The sequence below is a fragment of the Schistocerca gregaria genome, chromosome 1 (assembly GCF_023897955.1).
Source record: "Schistocerca gregaria isolate iqSchGreg1 chromosome 1, iqSchGreg1.2, whole genome shotgun sequence".
NCBI classification, from domain to species: domain Eukaryota; kingdom Metazoa; phylum Arthropoda; class Insecta; order Orthoptera; family Acrididae; genus Schistocerca; species Schistocerca gregaria.
This window is the reverse complement of record NC_064920.1, coordinates 515000951-515020669: the sequence shown is the minus strand read 5'-3', so window position 1 is coordinate 515020669 and position 19719 is coordinate 515000951. Positions and strand designations below refer to the sequence as shown.

Below are 19719 nucleotides of genomic sequence, written 5' to 3'. Positions count from 1 at the left end.
GCATTACAACAGTGAATGGCAATACACTCAATGTGGACTATACACCACAAGCAGGAGTACCATTGTGACTTAAGAGTGTGAATAGGCTTAGCTAGTGCAGCAGCTTCACTGGCTAGTGACTTTATGGCAGCCTCTGGTTCGTGTATCTCATTTTTAATTCCAAGAGTTTGTTCTGTGTACTTGTCAACCTACCAAATACATTACTTACTCACAGAGGCAGTAAGTGGCTCAGTGTATGTAGTGTCTTGTCCAGCAAGAGTGCCCAAAAACAAGTGAAGTAATGTTTTGTTTATAAGTGGATTGCAGTTCAGCTTGAGATTGAATCTCACTGTGCTCATCTGGTTCTCCCTTAGGACACAACATAACTCTGATAATATTGTGGAAAAGGACCACCATTGCAGTGCCAGTGTTATCATCTGTTTTAGAATCATCTTGGGAGCGTGACCACCACTGGATTTGTTTCCTATTTGTACTATAACTGGAGTATAGAAGAGCTATTCAGAAAGTCGCAAAATGGAAACAACAGTGAAAATCTGACTGATGAAGCTTTGAACAGACGTGTTGGGCAGTCGCAAAATGGAAACAACAGTGAAAATCTGATGAAGCTTTGAACAGACGTGTTGGGCAGTGTGCCTCTTGATCATTTGTGCACAGTGAGCAAGTAAAGATGTCTATAACAATAGAGTCTTCCGCCAATTATGGGTGCTGGCTGCAATGTTTCACCTCATTTCATGCAACTTCGTCTACACACTTGTCAGGCAGTTCCTTTTTCATGATAAGTCTCTTCCACACATGGCAGGGGCAATGAGGATGATACTGCTGTGTTTTTGACAGGAAGTGCTTCAACACCCACCATATAGCCTGGACTTGGCTCCCTCTGATGTTCATCTCTGCTCACACGAACCAATGGGTATGAAGACAACGTTTTGGCACAGACAACGAAGTGTAGAAAAGAATAGGGAAGCACAGGTGGCTACTTCTATGACTAGGGTATTGAAAAGTTCATACAAAGCTACAACAAATGTCTCAGTCAGAGCGGCAACTATGTAGAGAAGTAGCTGGAAGGTATATCAAATTGTTGCAAATAAAACTTTTCGATTTTCATTGTGGTTTCCCCTTCGTGACTGATCAGACCTCACTTTCCGAAAAGCCCTTGTAGGTATGAGACCCTGCATTGGTATGTGCACCTTTTTGTTTGGTGAATGTGACCCTCCATTTTATCCAATGAATGATAATATCCGACTACAAAGGGATGACCCAGTAAGAAAATATCTGCAACATGAGCATACCATGCATCTAGAACCATCGGAAAGCTTCCTGGACTTCTTTTTTTAAAAAACGCTCTTAGGTTGAACGACTGTAGCTCTAAAACAGCAACAAGTCATTGTTTACTTCTAGGTGTTTGTCTCTCAGTGGGAGATTTTACTGCAACACAGGCTGGTCGACTTTATTAATGGCATGAATAGTCATCAGGCAACTGGTATTGTCAAATGAGGTGATTTATTAATTTCATGCTGTGTTCTTATGTTGTTATATCTAAAAGATAGAATCAGTTAACTCAGTACAAGTGGAGGAAGATTTTATAACTGGCATGACTTTGTACTCTGCCAGATGGCAAAAATTATCAAACTCCTGAGCAGCCTTGTGGAAAATTACAAGTGGAAATGTTTTTTGCTATTGAAGGAACGATTGGGGACAGCCATCGACTCAAATGGGCACAACTTTGTATGTGAATACTGCTACCTGAACATATCGGGGAAACGTGTTGCAAAGGTATACTTTCTTTAGTATCAGACGTTGTGCACGACATAATCAGTAGGAGCACAAGTACATGACTGCAATGAACTGCTTATCAACAACCTATAGGTTGATCAAATTATTTTAAATTTGTACACTTTAAGTACATAGGTCAATATTAAAAAACAGCCAGGCACTAACAAGCTATGACAGATCAGAACACCGAAGATAAATTACACGACAACTTTGAATGCTGATAAGGGAAGAAGGGCTGTTCAGTCCAGCTCAACGGAATAAAACAGGAACTACTATACCATAAAATATGACCAGTCAGTAACCTGAAAGAGGAGGAGATGTGATACACTTGTTACCATACATCTCTCCTGTTCACCATGTGTTTTTTTCATTCTCTGAAAGTAACTTTCAGGAACAAAGATGATGGGATGTATTTATGTGCTAATTCAAACTGAAGTCCATTCAATTAATACACAATTATGATGACAACATTAATATTACTACATATAATTGTGTTCAAGTGTTGTTAATTCAAAGTGAAATTCATGGAATTTATAATAATTATAGTGATAATATTAGTATTACTACAATTTATGTTCCAGTATCAATCCTTTTCTTTATTAGACTAAATATCTTGATACTTACTTTTATTAGGACTCGTGGTCTTCCTGTACAATGTTTCACATAATGTTTTATTTTTCAAAATGCGCAAAATTGACTTAACACCATTATGCAATAAACCCCTTCAAATGTAAGTGCCTCTCAAAGACAACTGGTAACTGTCACCTTTAAGCATTTCATTTCTTTTGCTCTGATTTATCCTCCACGGTTTTCTCCTGTCATATCTTCTTGCAAAAATTTCATCTCTATTTAAAAACTGGAGTACACAAGAGGTCTGTGTGAGTCCCTGACTGGAAGTTCATCCTTTCAAAGGAAAGTTGTCTTCTTGTTATTTTTTATATATCCTATCTTGAGACAAACACTGGCACACAATCACAGAATTCCTAGATTAAATTATATCTATCAAACATGTTAAAATATTGCTAACAAATATCAGTGTTTCCCTACCTTTCAGAATCTCTGTGAGATTTTGCAATCAGTCGACAAGTAATGGTAACAAGAAGAAAATCCTTTTGACCACGTTCTCCTAGACAAGCAGCAAGGAGAAATGGCAATCTTGTTTTCATCATATCTGATTTCTCTCTGTGGGGAAGAAAGGCAAATTATAAAACATAGGTGATTACTGGTGTAATATGCATCTAGAATGTAGCCAACTGATGTGTTATATGTAGAGGGAAACAGATAATACAGTGTGACATCAACAGTTTACTTTCTTTCTAAGCTCCACACCAAGTGCTTTGGCTGGCCTCTTGGGGCAACTGGCAACACTGGGGCCTGTACTTTATATGTATTCTGTTTCTGCTTTTAATGATTTCTTGGACAACAGATATGAAAACAAGTGAAGGCCATCATATGCTATGTATGATAAAGTATGTTTTCTTAATGGCACCTGAACACTAGGACAACAAAATAGCAATAATTAAACATGCAATAATAAGGAAATCGTACCTAATGTTCAACCTATAATTCAAAACATACACAATACAATAACACAATAGAATGACAGAGTGTGTATGCGGACAAGGAAAAAAAAAATCCTGGATTTTTCCCAAATTTCCCCATTGAAAACACACTTTCTCCTGGGTGAAAATACACTTTTTCCGTGTTAAGTGACAGTATACTTTTTCTCCAAACTGTAAAACTTAGCAATCTTTTGAGTGGTAATGGTTTTATACACGGGCGTAGAGTTTCTCAGACGTTTAGAAAATGAAACTCAGAAAAAAAGGCCATGTACTCAGCATATTTTCGTATTACGAAAGTATAAATTCTAATTCCACCACACACTACATGTTACTTTGCGAAGCATTGAAATTGAGATTGTGATCTGCTTTTGAAAGCCAGTCATAGCTCATGTCACGTGATTTCGCCAGCCGATACAGCAGATATTCAGAGCTAAGGACGCGTGATGTAGTCAGCTAATAGTATCATCACTGATAAGTGGCGCATACACTCAAATATGAAAAGTTAATGGTGTGAATTACTATACATCGTGTTGCTACAAGAAAAGCAAAACTTTCACATATAATAATGGTCTCTATGATTAATAAGCAGCAAGAGAAGCTAAACTTTCACATATAATGTTGATCTTTTTTCTGCGTGTTACACTTTAAGATACAGCACACAAATGTGCCAGTAAAATTTTTAATACCGCCATAAATGTCTGATCTTCTGGGCTCGAATTTTTTTCTAAACGGTCATCCTGAAATAGTTGATTTTTCAATGAGAGTCACACACACTGTGATTCAAGAAATTCACCGCACATTCTCGCACTTTGTTCATCATGTGTAAAAGGAAATTTACTTTGAAAGTAACGCTTTTCAATCAATCATTCGCAATATTATCCTGCGACCTGTTAGAAAGAGGTTTGTTTCAGCAATTATCAGAGAGCGCCAGATAAGAGGCGTCACCGCACTTGCGCAACTACAATGACGCAGGAAGCCCGTATGTTCGTATGTGTAAGACATTAAAAGATCTTACATTATGCCATAAAAGAAACAAGACATCAGAGGAATTTCGTGAACCATACCAAAATGCATAATTTGGATACTAGTGCACATTCGCATGTCCAGATTCGGTTGTAAATTTTCTTGAAGTACCAGTACTGTATTATCTCATTTTTGGTTCTTTATTATGGCATAATGCCATACGTCCTAGAAGATGAAAATATGCTCTTTTTAAATGCAGTGAACAGTTGAAACTAGCCAATAGTGGGGAATTAAACACTTTGTTTCAAATAAATTGACTGCCTCAGCGGAAAAGATTAATAAAGCCATATTTCTTTAGCAAACTGACAAAAATAACTTCATTGTTCAGCAAGGCAATTAATGCTTGACTGAAATTGCCGCCTGGGGCAGATACCCCGATTTGCTCCCAGTGAATATGGCAGCTTGTGCGTGCCCCTAAAATTTTTCTTGCTGCCTACTTATACAGCTAACAGCCACATGTTTGTGGCCAGAAGTGGGAGAAGTAACATGCGCGACTCAACTGTACATGCCAGCTCGCAACTGCTCACACGAATCTAATGTAAACAGTTGTTACGACATGCTCATCGGAGGCAATTTGTTGTTATGAAAGGATTGCATAGTCTTCCTCAAGCCTTTGACACATTTTGCTATTGCAGACATTTGTATGAGCACTGTGTTCTGTTACGTACATGGCGCATTTCCTTCACTACTTAGGTTTTATTTTAGTTTTTTTCTCTTGTTCATGTTTTCATTGCTGCAGTATCATTCTGCAGTAGCAGGATGCAGTAATATCCTTTGTTAGAGTACTATTTCTTACCAGTCAAAATTACAAAAATTTAACTGAAAACTAAAACAAAACAATATCCCTGAATTCTAAAATATTCCCGTGTTTTTCCCGGATGAAAAAATTCCCGGGTTTTTCCTGGATCGTATACACCCTGAATGATGATACTTGTTGCTTTACAGAGAGTACTTCCATATAATGCACGGCAGTGCCCCACCTCCCATCTTTTTCAGTGAATAATACTTATGTGTAATGAAACAGAACTACTGTAGGCAGCTGAAAAGAAAGCCTGTGGGGGACGGGGGGCGTCTTTCGTGCTACACCTACCCAGGAAACAAGATATTGGCTGCCTGTAAAATATTACCTTACCAGTAGACTAGATTGTCAGCCTTGCATATCGCTGTTCACTGTTTATGATCACAGTTTGACTATTTTATTTATGGCTCCACGGCCAAAAGGGTAAATTCAAGTAAAACTTGAATGCACGCATCACATCTACACTATCAGCAGGAAACAGAAGAGAAAATCCTACCATTAGCAATTTCATTTTTTTTAAAGGAAGAAAACATCCTCGAGGCGCGCCTCAGTAGTTGCATACACATTACCCGTATTAATGAAATATTCATACAGTAGTTACTTACTGATACCAGTAAACAATTGGTGAATTTGACCGCTATTAGTTCGGAACTAGTAGTGCACTTAAGATATCGGATGATTTGACATATTTATATCAGCCGAATCTCTTCATATCAGCCAATTAGTTTTTCACATAACTGCATTCTCGAAAATGATTATAGAACAGTGCACTATCTGTCTAAAGCTCTGCAATGGTGTGCCTCCAGAAAGTGAAGGGTGTGATACAAACAGTAACAAATTAGTTTAAGGAATTAGAGATTTTGATTTTGGAGATACCGCGAAACTTTACATTTTCAAAGAAATTAAATGTAATTTATTTACTTTGATTTTAGGGACAAATGTGCTTACTTGTTCTTTAATTATTAAGACATGCTGACAATGGTTACATTTTCATATATATTAAATGTAATTTATTTATTCAATATTGTTATATTTTTGCTTTCGGAAGTTAATTTTATTCTTGCCTGTGCCACTGGACTGGCAATGCCACTAGAGTGACACTGCTTTGTGAGACTGCATGCATCTTTTGTGCATGGCTGGATGTCTGTGTTTTTCCCTAAAATTCTGGGGATCGCAGAAGTGTCCCTCTATTACTACTTTTGTTGCCTTATTTTGATATTTACTTCCATCTGCAGCCAATTCTTAAATTTTATTGCTCTTTTTGTTCACCACTCGCACTTGGACATCGTCAAACATCAGTAACGTATTTCCGTTCAACAATATTGTTGTTCCGCAAGCTGCGACATTATCGGGAATAAAACATTGACCCATATTTTTGATGTAGATCTGATGATCGTTGTTATAGACTAAAACCGGTAATCTGTTAACAAAAGTTTGTGACCATAGATTAAATTATAAAATTGTTGTTCTTATTCAACCCTGGACTTTCCGGAGTCTTGAGTATTTCAGTCAGTTTTATCACAGCTGTGCTCCGCAGTAGGGCGAATATTGTGATTGCTACACTAGAATTTTCTATTACTCTGTTTTTAAACACTAATAGTCCCCAGTCCCCAATAATCATAAGTTCACTGTACGGAATGGACCATCCTCGATTCCAAGTAGTGAAACCATTGAGCCCATGCGGATAGGGGTGGTAGGAAGAGTGAGGGAGGAGGGGGGTAGAGAGAGAGAGAGAGAGAGAGAGAGAGAGAGAGAGAGAGAGAGAGAGAGAGAGAGAGAGAGAGAGAGAGAGGAGGGGTGGGGGAAAGATGGGAACTCATTAATTCTGGTATAGTGCACAGTAAATTGAAATGACATTTGTCTGCTAATTTGGAAGAAAAGCTCATGGCTACATTGGGACATGTTTCACAAAAAGTACAGGTATCTGAACTTATCACAATTGGAAAACCACTAACAATAGCAGAAACATTGTTATTGCTTGTGAGTAATAAAATGGTAAAAATTGTCCTTGGTTCAGACGCAACATTTCTTTCTCTGCTGACGCAATCAGCCACCAACTTAGTGACATTGAAAATATTTAGAAGGAGCAAATAAAGAATGGTTTAAAGTTCTCACTTCTCACTGATGTGCAGGGATATAGATGGTCATGTACAGTTTCCTTCCCGCATAAGGTACACTGTGTGATCAAAACTATCCAAACACCCCCAAAAACATATGTTTTTATATTAGGTGCATTGTGCTGCCACCTACTGCCAGATACTCCATATTAGCGACATCAGTACTCATAAAACTTCATGAGAAAGCAGTATGGGGAACTTCGCAGAACTCACAGACTTCGAACGTGGTCAGGTGATTGGGTGTCACTTGTGTCATACACCTGTACGTGAGATTTCCACACTCCTAAACATCCCTAGGTCCACTGTTTCCAGCGTGATAGTGAAGCGGAAACGTGAAGGGACAAGTCAGCACAAAAGTATACAGGCCAACGACAGTTGAAGAGGGTTGTAATGTGTAATAGGCAGACATATATCCAGACCATCACACAGTAATTCCACAATGCATCAGGATCCACAGCAAGTATTATGACAGTTAGGCAGGAGGTGAGAAAACTTTGAATTAATGGTCAAGTGGCTGCTCATAAGCCACACATCACGAAGGTAAATGCCAAACGAAGCCTCACTTGGTGTAAGGAGTGTAAACATTGGATGACTGAACAGTGGAAAAACATTGTGTGGAGCGACGAATCGTAGTACACAATGTGGCTATCCGATGGCAGGGTGTCGGTATTGCGAATACCCAGTGAACATCGACAGCCAGTGTATATAGTGCGATGGAGGCGATGGTGGTGTTACGGTGTGGTTGCATTTTTCATGGAGGGGGCTTGCACCACTTGTTTTGCGTGACACTATCACAGCACAGGCCTACATTGATCTTTAAACAACTTCTTGCTTCCCACTGTTGAACAGCAATTCGGGGATGGCGTTTGCATCTTTCAACACGATCGAGCACCTGTTCATAATGCATGGCCTATGGCAGAGTAGTGACATGACGATAACATCCCTGTAATCGACTGGCCTGCACAGAGTGCTGATCTGAATCCTATAGAACACCTTTGGGATGTTTTGGAACGCCGACTTCGTGCCAGGCCTCACCGACCGACATCGATACCTCTCCTCAGTGCAGCACTTCGTGAACAATGGGCTGCCATTACCCAAGAAACCTTCCAGCACCTGATTGAATGTATGCTTGTGAGAGTGGAAGCTGTCATCAAAGCTAAGGAAGGGCTAACACGATACTGAATTCCAGAATTACTGATGGAGGGTGCCACAAACTTTTAATTCATTTTCAGCCAGGTGTCCAGATACTTTTGATCATAGAGTATGTCTACAGATGTAACTACAAGTATTTTCTTTTATTGCAAAGAAGAGCCCAAATAAGCAACCACTGAAGAAACAGTTTGTGCGACTATTGAATATTTGGTCCATAATGAATTAAAATGGGGAATTGCATTAGTGTTTGTACAGACTGAGCCATTTCTATGACAGGTTGAGTGAAAGGGTTTGTGGGTGAAGTACGCGAAGTTAGTCCTAACTTATGAACGACTATTCTCTCATTCACCACGAAGCCATTGTTGCTTAGTCATTGCCATCTACTCTGAAAATTATGACAGGAAAGTGGTAAATACCATGAACTTCATCAAATTGTGGTCCCGAAACACACAGCTTTCTAACTTTTTGTGTCAAGAAATGGGATCCAAGCACACTACACTTCTGCTTTATACCAAAGTATTATCATTATCTTGGTGTACAGTGTTAATGTGAACGTTTGAACTTATAGATGAGGTACTAGCATTTTTGACTACTGAGAGGCAACAATATGTGGATTTATTTGAAGATGATGAATCAGTATCTAAGTTGGCAAATCTTCCCAATATTTTTGTGAACTAAGTACACAAATGCAAGATAGAAACAAAAATATTCTGAGAATTTTAATAATATTCAATGATATTAATAATTTAAATTTGTGGATATAGATGATAAAAAATGGATTGTGTGAAAAGTTCTCAACTGTATGTACAGTCAGTAGCGTGGAAATACCCACATCACGCAATGAATTACAGAACATTTAGTACTCTTCCAACAGAATTTAAAAAAATACTTTTAGGTTTAGGAGGCTACTGAAGATTCCTTTAAAGAGAGTATTGAAGATTCTGACTAAGTTCGTGATCCACTCATGGATTCAAAACATCTGAATGATTTATGTTTTTGCTTGCAATAGGAACTGATACATTTAAAAGCAGACAGAGCATGTAAATTAAAATTTTTGATGGTGCAGTTGGATACATTATGTTTGTCAATGAGCAGTGAAAGCTTATCTATCTCTGAGACGACAGTTAACATGTTATTACCATTTTCAACTACATATTTGTGTGAACTCGATTCCTCAACATTGACTGAAATTAAAACATCAAACAGAGACTCAAATCAATCAATGAAGAAGTGGAGCTTGCTTTGTACACAATTCTGCCACAAATCAGTGTCTGTATGCAGCTAACCAGACTCAAGTATCTCAATGAAGACATAAATGGATTTAATTACTTTAAAATTCATATTGCCAATGTCTATTTACTACTGTGAACTAAAGTTAATAGGTTGTTAAAAAGTGCATGAGTATTATTGCTGCTTTATAAAAAAACAACAATAACAACAATAATAATCATAGAAGATTACATACCAATGTAACAATTTATAATTATATTACTAGAGGCGGTCATTTTTGTATGCTTTATTAAAAGTCTGGGCCTGTCTTGCGGTACCATGAGTAATAGGTTGCAGAACACTGGTTTAGACCACATCAGCCCACTCATGCCCATATTCCTACTGCACATAATTCTCAGCTGCCAACAATACACATAATGCTAATATATTCTCTTATAAGATTAAACAGTAATTTCGAATTCCCATTCTTAACAGAAAAGTTTTATTTGAACATATGCGATGTGTTGGATAGAAATAACAGGTCCAGTAAACTATCTATGGATACTATTACAGCACTGTAAAAATTATGAAGGGACTATTAACTAGAGAAATTAGTAGAATGAAATACCTTTGAGTGGGTGCCTACACCATCCGTATGGATGGCATTTGATTAATGTTCCCCTGGTGCCTGAAGGTTACTTGAGGTATGAATGTCAGAATGGTTGAATATGTGCCATCTAAGTACCAAATAGTGTGACTTTGTATACGTGTAATGCTAGCACCCTCTAGGTGACATTGCTAGAGTGCTTTACCGCTGTACAAGCATAACCAAATCTCAGAGACAGAATTTGCATGAATTTAAATAACAGTTTATTTCTAATACTGGTAAACATTGAAAATTAATATAATTATGCTGTTGTCTACTTTGAAATCCATTACTGTAAACCGGTGTTTATTTAGAGAGAGAGAGAGAGAGAGAGAGAGAGAGAGAGAGAGAGAGAGAGAGAGAGAGAGAGAGAGAATTCAATATATTATTATGAATAAATGGATTAAAAACAGATATGGGGCACTGTTTTACTAACAGAGAGCAGCAACACTGTCAAAAGAACATGCAGTGAGGGAAGTCAAAGGGTGTTTGGAAGAAGGACACTTCAACTGTCACAATTTAATCAGTAAACTGTCATAGTATTCGTAATCAAGTTCCCGAATTCACTGCCCTCCAGGAAAGTTCTCATACTCAAATTATTCCTGTGACCAAGAGCTCCCTGAAACTTGAAGTGGAAAGCTCTGATGTATTTAATGGGCCTGGGAATGTATATCAGAAAGATTTGAGGCCATAGGAGGGGGTGTATTAATTACAGCTGATAAAAATACTATTTCTACTGATGTCAAAGCTGAATGTAACAGTGAAGTCATCTGGCTGCATATAACAGGTGTAAGTGACACCAAGTTAACTGTTGGATTTTTTAGTGGCCACCCGATGCTACTGTGACATTTCTAGAGTTATCCAAAGAAATTCTTCAGTCGATAGCGTGTAAATACCCATATCACGCAATACTAGTTGGAGGCAACTTTAACCTATTGGGTATAGACTGGGATGTCTATGGATTCACTGCAGGGGGTACAGACAACCAGCCCTAAGAAATACTTCTGAACATGTTTTCTGGAAACTGTCTTAAGCAGTTAGTTCAGCAACCCACACACAATGGAAATATCTTCGACTTTGTAGCTACAAAAAGGTCGGTCATACCTTGAAACTTCCTGGCAGATTAAAACTGTGCCAGACCGAGACTCGAACTCAGGACCTTTGCCATTCACGGGCAAGTGCTCTACCAACTGAGCTACCAAGCACGACTCATGCCCCATCCTCACAGCTTTAATTCTGCCAGTACCTCATATCCTACTTTCCAAACTTCACAGAAGCACCATGCAGGTGTCGAGTTCGAGTCTCTGTCTGGCACACAGTTTTAATCTGCCAGGAAGTTTCATATCAGCGTAAACTCCGCTGTAGAGTGAAAATTTCATTCTAGGCCAGACCTTATTGAAGATGTCAGTATAGAAATGGAAATTAGCAATCATGATGTCATCATGACAACTACAATTATGAAAGATAATAAATCAGTAAAGAAGGCTAAGAGAGTGTTTCTGCTAGATAGAGCAGATAAGTAGTTATTAGCATCTCACTTGATAGTGAATTGGCATCACTTAGTTCCAGTAAGATGGCTGTAGAGGAATTACAGGCAAAGTTTAAGCAGATTCTAAACCATTGTCTGGAGAGTTATGTGCCTGGAAAGTGGATAAAGGGTAGGAATAACCCACCATGGTTTAATAAAGAAATTTGGCATTTGCTGAGGAAGCAGAGGCTGCCCCACTCTTAGTTCGAAGTGGAATGCACAAATGACAACAAGCTGAGGTTGGTAGAGATTTGTGCGTATATGAAAAGACCTTTGGGCAAAGCATAAAACTACCATCAACGTCACACCTTAAAAAAGGATCTGGCTGAGAACCTGAGAACATTCTGGTCTTATGTAAAATCGCTAAGTGGGTCTAAGGCTTCCGTTCAGTCCCTTAGTGACCAGTCTAGTGTGGCAGTTGAAGATAGCAAAATGAAAGACGGTTTGAAATTTCATATTCAAGAACTCATTCACACAGGAAAATCAAACAAGCACAGCGCCATTTGATCATCGGACATACTCCCATATAGACAACATAGTAATAAGCATACCTGGCATAGAGAAACAACTGAAAGATGTGATATCAAATAAATCAGCAGGTCTGGATGGAATCCCAGTTCGATTTTACATGGATTACTCTAAGGCATTGGCCCCTTACCTAGCCTGCATTTATCATGAATCTCTTGCCCAGCACGAAGTCCCAAGCAACTGGAAAAAAAGTGCAGGTGACTCCACTATGTAAGAAAGGTAAAAAAATGGATCTGTAAAATTACAGACCAATATCCCTAACTTCTGTTTGCTGCAGAATCCTTGAATATCTTCTCAGTTCAAACACAATAAGCTTGAGACAGATAAGCTTACGTCTACAAATCACCACGATTTTAGAAAGCATCGCTTGTGCATAACTCAGCTTGTCCTTTCTCACATGATATAATGTGAACAATGGATTAGGGCTAACAGGTAGATTCCATATTTCTAGATTTCCAGGAAGTATATGACATGGTGTCCCACTGCAGGCTGTTAACGAATGTACAAGCATTTGGAATAAGTTCACAGATATGTGAGTGGCTCGAAGACTTCTTAAATAATAGAACCCATTATGTTGTCCTCTATGATGAGTGTTCATAAGAGACAAAGGTCTTGTCAGGAGAGCCCCGGGGAGGTGTGACAGAGCCACTGTTGTTGTCTATATACATAAATGGTTTAAATAAAATAGAAAGAAACTTCCACATGGGAAAAATATATTAAAAACAAAGATTCCAAGACTTACCAAGCGGGAAAGTGCCGGCAGACAGGCACATGAACAAAACACACAAACACACACACAGAATTACAAGCTTTCGCAACCGATGGTTGCTTCTTCAGGAAGGAGAGGGAAAGACGAAAGGATGTGGGTTTTAAGGGAGAGGGTAAGGAGTCATTCCAATCCCGGGAGCGGAAAGACTTCCCTTAGGGGAAAAAAAGGACAGGTGTACACTCGCGCGCGCGCCCACACACACACACACACACACACACACACACACACACACACACACACACACACACACACACACACACACACACACATATCCATCCATTCGCACATACACAGACACAAGCAGACATATTTAAAGGCCTACCTGCAGTACTACGGTTTGAAGCATAATTATTTACCAGTGGATATTTGTGGCTAAAGAATGGAAAACTAATTACTAGATGTGGACATTTTGGCTGGGAACCAATGTACATATATTACACAAGAACAATCGAACCAAGTATGTTTGCTTAAAGACACTCCATCCTGCAAATAACTGGCAATAAGGATGCCTGTTAGTCTGGGACGGATTATGGTTCGTGTTGTGTCATTAATTATGAGCTGACGAACTTTATGGCAGAGGACTGATTTGTCAGGTGGGCCTGTTTCTTTTCTCACCTATGTGTCACGTATGTGAGCATGCTCTCAAGTGTTTGGACAGTAGAAGTAATATTGTCTCAGAGCATAAGACGGGCTGCAATAAAGAGGAGCTGGTTTGCGAAACAATGAAGATTACCTGATCAGCGAAAAGTATTTACCCACATTAAAAAATTATATTGTATGGCATATTGGACAGAAGATCAGTTACTGACAGATGTAAAGAGAAAATAAACTACAGCAATCAAGGTGAGTGTAATGGATTAGGAGCAATATTTGTAGACTCAAACAAGTTTATTATTACGAGTTGTAAAGCACAGTATGGCTTGCATCTAAACACATTAAGTTCCTTAACTTTTTGCTAAATGTTTAAGTAAATATGTTCAAAACTGCAAGTGTAAGTCTTCATTTTTAATGCAATGGAACATAAACGGTGGAAGTGCAATGTATCCACAGAATAAAACCACAAAAAATGATGAGCTGCAAATCATTCTTTGAGAAGAAAAATGATGTCGAAGTTAGTTACCTAAAGAAACACTGTGTTATAAAAGATTCCATCACAGTTTTAAACAAAGGAAAATTTATATTAACTAGTAGCTTTTGTAGGAAACTCGTGGATGCTCTTGTATACTGGTTAACAACTCATTACAATAAAAAGAGCCAATTTTAAATTACTGAATGAAGAACTTATATTTTAAAGTTGCTGAGTAGAATTAGAATGATAGAATTCTTATTACTATTATCATCTTCGTGATATAATCAAATTATTTTAAAATAAATTCTAGTGTCTTCTACATAAACTCACAACAGGAAAGAGTGGTAAAATAGTAATTTATGTTGATTTTATCCTATATACAGCAAACAAACAAGCACTTCAACTTAATTTCTTAAGTCATGAATTTAACTATAAGACTAAATTTCACTATGGTAAATAAGCAGGGAGCAATATGTAAATATTTTAACAAATTACTGTATACATTTATAACACTGCCAAATTCTCTTTGAACTTAGACACTCAGATCTCTCTAGTTTACTGATGATAAATGAAGAAAATGCAAAGAGATGTTCCACGAGCAGACAGTTCAGTAAGGAAAATATGCTGTAGATTAGTTGGTGCAAACATCATGGCTCATGTTCAAATTTTCTGTTAAGTCTTTCAACAGGTTTTTACATATTTTCAATGAAACATTTCCATTCATAGTCTGTCAAACAAACATAACAAATAAACTAAAATGGAATGGTTTTGGCATAAAAAACATGTGGTAATAGGAAGAGACAGCTAAACACTGAGATGAAATTTGATGAGTCGTGTGTTTATTAACTATGTTAAATCATACAAAAACGGTTTAAGAGGTTGGGAAAGCAGCAAATAAAATGCAAAACACTAAATTAATTGAAGAGCACAGAAATAAATGACAGTTTCTATGGACAGGTGTCAAACCTCAAATCTGAATCAAATCTAGCAAGTGTGTGTGTGTGTGTGTGTGTGTGTGTGTGTGTGTGTGTGTGTGTGTAATCTAAAATCTTGCTCAGATATCAGAAAATTTGAATAAGTTCTTCATAACTATAGCAAAACTCAAAGCTGAGGTAGACTATCGAGATGATAAACGCAGATTCGAATACGATAGCACACCCACTGTCCAAAATAGTTAATGATTTGAAGAAGGCTACTATCCAGATTTTATGAAATATGCACAAGAGAAACCAGTATTTAAGAAAGGATACAAAGCATATAAGGGAAAGCACCATACAGTTTCCCTTATTTATGTATTTTCTGAAATATTGCTGTAAATCAAATTCAAAATTTCTGTAAAAAAATTTAATACAATATCAAAAAATTGGTTTGGCTTTCCAAAAGGTGAAAGTACAATTTATGATATCTATGACTTCAAGAAAGAACAATGTAGGAAAAGATAGATTGCTACTTACCGCAAAGACAAGTCAAGTTGCACACAGGCATGATTAAGACACTCACTCAGTTTTCGGCCATAGCATTCATCAGAGTGCATGCGCTCACGCGCACACACGACCACCAACTCTAGCATCCCGGGCCAGCATGCAACACCATACCAATACAAGAAGCTGTGCAACAATTGCAGCAGAGCTGGTAAATGACATAGCTGCCTTCACAGGTGGCCCAGCCCCTGACGGGGTGCGATAAACCTGTGACAGGGCTGGAATAGGAAGTGCTGGGTGGGTGGATTAGGCATGTTTTGCACATCATGCGCATCACTACTTCTATGATGTGCTGCTGCTCACAGTCTGACCTCGGCAGCCAGAGACTGTGGTCGTGTGTGTGTGTGTGTGATTCTGATGAAGGCCTTTTTGGCCGAAAGCTTACTTGTTTGACAATCTTTTTTTTTTTGTGGCTATCTGTGATGCAGCATCTCTGCTATATAGGGAACACCAATCTACCCTTTTCATAATACTGTCATAAAGCAATAAAAGTCAGATTCTGATTCAAAATTACTGAAACTCTAAGTTATTTAAAAAAAATTTGGTTGTTTGAGAAAATGGTAGCAAAAGGAAGAGTATGATCAATCAGATAATGATATGTATCACAAAACAGAAAGAAAACTATACTACATGTGTGTAGGGTCTTCTTTCAATTCTGTTTTGGAGGGATATCATACACTGGGGTCCTACATTAAAGCAACAAACTACCATTTCTCCATCCCATGTGTAATTCACGATATAATCATACAAACTGTCAACATATGTCTGAACGTGCGTGTTCTTCACAGAAGATGGCATTCCGGTGAATGGACAACCACACTAATGATGACGTCAGTGCACCTATCAAAAGGGTAGTGTTTGCACAACAGTCCCACATCTGCATCATTGTATACACAGTCACACATGGTATGGAGAAGATGCCTGCCAAACTCTGCACTAGAGGGCTGTCAGAAGAAGGAAAACAGGACAGTTGCAAACTGATGTAGCCCGATGGCTTCATGTGAATCATTCTGTTGTTTGTTGTGACAGTTTACAAAGATCAAAACTGTTTCCCAAAGACCAATTCAGGGCCCACCATATGTGGTATCAGAAAGAGGGGACATTATTTGGCTGTAACAGCATGACAGTGCTGCCTTAATACTACACGGCAACTGGCTGCTGACCTCACAGCATCCACTGGACTTGTTGTATCGAGGCAAATAACATATAGAAGACTTCAGCAGGGTGACTTGTGTTAATGGAGACCTTCTGTATGTAACCTCTGATGCGTTCCCACAGAAGGGAATGTCTGTAGAGTGGAGTCGCCAACATGCCACCTGAATGTTGGGACAACAGACGAGTCCCAATTTGATCTGGAGAATGATTGGAGGTAACATGGAACACGATCCTGGGATCCAGACATTGTGGAAAGAGACCGGTATTGCGGAGGGTACCAATAGTGTGGGCACGCGTTATGCTGATGACTCTAATACATCTTCATAATACCTTATCATGGAATTGTGCAGTTGGAGTGGCAGGTTTTAACTGCTGTCAGGCATTGTAACGAGATCTTGGGACATCATATGCGGTCGTTACAAGGTGGAGTGGGCCCAGATTTCGTAATTATGAATAATAATGCTAGACCTCATAGAGCACAGGTGCCTAATATTAGTTTTCTTGAAAATGGAAGTTATTGCACGCACGGCATGGCCTGCTTGTTCTCCCAGTTTGAATTCCATGAAGCATGTCTGGGATGCAGTAGGAAGATAGGTTGTATCACAGTAGCATCTGCCAACCACTCTCCAAGACTTGCAAGCATCTCTGCAGGAGGAATGTGTGTTATTGCCTCAACATGAAATTGATGACATCATTCACAACATGCCTAGTTGCCGCCAGGCCTGTATTACTGCCAGGTGTTGTCACACACCATACTGAGTGCGTTAACTCTGTCAGAATGTGTGAGCAAATCCGTTAAGTTGGAAAAAACAAAGAACTTTTTGTTTACTTTTATGCATGTTGCAATTGTTTATGTTCTGCATCCTTTACACTGTTTCTACTTTACTGTCACCTGTTTATACGGTTTTATGGAAAAATGGACCAACCTTGCACAATTTTGGACACCAGTATGATTAGTGTTGATAGATGGACCTGACCTACAATGCAGGCACAAAAAATAGAGTGCAAAGTGGGTTGGGGAAAACATCAAATATAAAATAAGTGGAATTTTTTAAATAAAAGCATGCCAACATTTCCCTCCAAGTAGAAAAAGTAATTCTTTAGGAGCTTGTCTTTAAAAAACGGTGTTTTGAATGGTGTTTTTGGCTCTGTTACTGAAGAAAATTCTGCACAATTATGAACAATTCAAACTCAATGAGTCGGCCTTTCATTAATATGATGTCTTATATTTCTGCAAGCATAAGTAAGTTTATGGGGAAAAAAAGGTAAGCTACTACTCTCCCTCACAGAACTCAACTCCCAGAATTTGTATAGGCTGGCTTTAAAACGGAATATATTAGAATGGCCATGCAAACAAGTGTATCTATCAAAGAAGAATGAATGAAAATTACATTTCTGCTGCTAGTTACGTGCTTTTCATTTAAGTGTGTCAAAGGAGTAGTTGATGTTTGGTTTGTGGGGTGCTCAACTGTGTGGTTATTAGTGCCCATACAAAGTCCCAGTTTTTTTTCACATTCAAATTTATCCATGGCCACAAATGATGATAACGATGAAATGATGAGGACAACACAAACACCTGTGTCAAAGTCTTTGGTCTGAACAGTCTTTGCTGAGAGACAGCTGCATATTACTTGTTAACATAACATTTCTGTTTTGTTACTAAAAAAAGAGTTTTTTTCCATTAAATCTCTTGTGTGAAATCCAACTCACACAGCAAGTATGTCCAGCAAAACCAAAGCATGTCTGCTGTCCTCTGCACTTATTTCTGGTTCTGCCATAGCCACCCACTCCCACATAATCTGGAACAAACGAACATCCATGAATCTATATTATTTGAAGTATCAAGTTTCATATCTTGGAGGAAAAAAGAGACAGGCAGAAGACTGCTACTAACAATATGATGAAATAGCTATCAAGAATGCTGCAATGTTATAAACTAATATATAACAACATAAATGTAAGCTTGACCCTCCCATTTTTTAAAGACACTCCTAAGGATGATTTTATTTTTAACATAATCCCACTAATCTAAATTGCAAAATGTTTTACTGACATAGTTTCTGCCTAAGGAAGTTCACTTGTCATTGGCAGTGACAGCGATGTTCACTGGCATAGATTGACAACACAAGCTCTTGTACCATGCAATGACATAAACAGTGCCATCATCGTTTCAACCTGCCACTGTCAATCAACACAGTATATAGGTTGCAAGTGCTACTCTGAAATGATGAGGTTGTCACAGGAGAAGAATTTGTTGAGGGCCGCATCTTTCCAGCACCTAGCAGTAGAATTGGGAAGGAACGATTTCTGGGACAGGATATTCAATCACCTACCACACCAATAACATTCAGTTTAACACCACTTACAAGCAGTGCATAGAAGCACCGGCAAACCATAAACAAAGCTTTTGTCACACCAGCACTGGGGCAGTGCAAAGCCATGTCCACATTGGATGTGCTGTGCACAAACGCATGGTGCACAGCAGCTCAGAAAGGCACAGGCCAAGGCAGAATTGCGCACACTGTTCATAGATTCACAACAATGTTCCAGCATAAATGCCAGTAAAAATGGAAAACGAGAAACACTATCCAAACACAGGATACACAAATTTACCATTTTGTTTGGTGTACCAACTGTGCAGTTGCGCAGTACAGTACAGTTCTGTCCACACTAGATGTGTCATGCTGTGCCGACCCTCATTCCTTGGTTTTGTGTAGTGCGGCACAGCTGATAAGCATGTGGCTTAACTGTAATGTGAAACAAAAACTTGAGTGGAGCAGGCTCCAGCTGCAATATTAATATCATGTGAGCTCAATTTGTTTCATAAACAGATGAAGATTTTTTTTACGGATTACTTGTTCCATTGCATTCTAGTTGTGGTAACAGAAATCTGTATTTTTGTCTACTA

The 19719-nt window shown here is 38.5% G+C and overlaps 1 protein-coding gene across 1 annotated transcript in view; it reads right to left on the bottom strand.

Annotated features, from left to right (window-relative positions):
* LOC126354501 (condensin complex subunit 1-like) overlaps positions 1-19719 on the bottom strand; it is a 169626-nt gene that overhangs the window by 43249 nt on the left and 106658 nt on the right. Inside the window, exons 14-15 of the mRNA XM_050004228.1 lie at positions 18522-18610; positions 2821-2955 (exon numbers count right to left, since the gene is read on the bottom strand). Coding sequence (XP_049860185.1) covers positions 2821-2955; positions 18522-18610 — 224 coding nt within the window. The remainder of the gene's footprint in view (positions 1-2820; positions 2956-18521; positions 18611-19719) is intronic.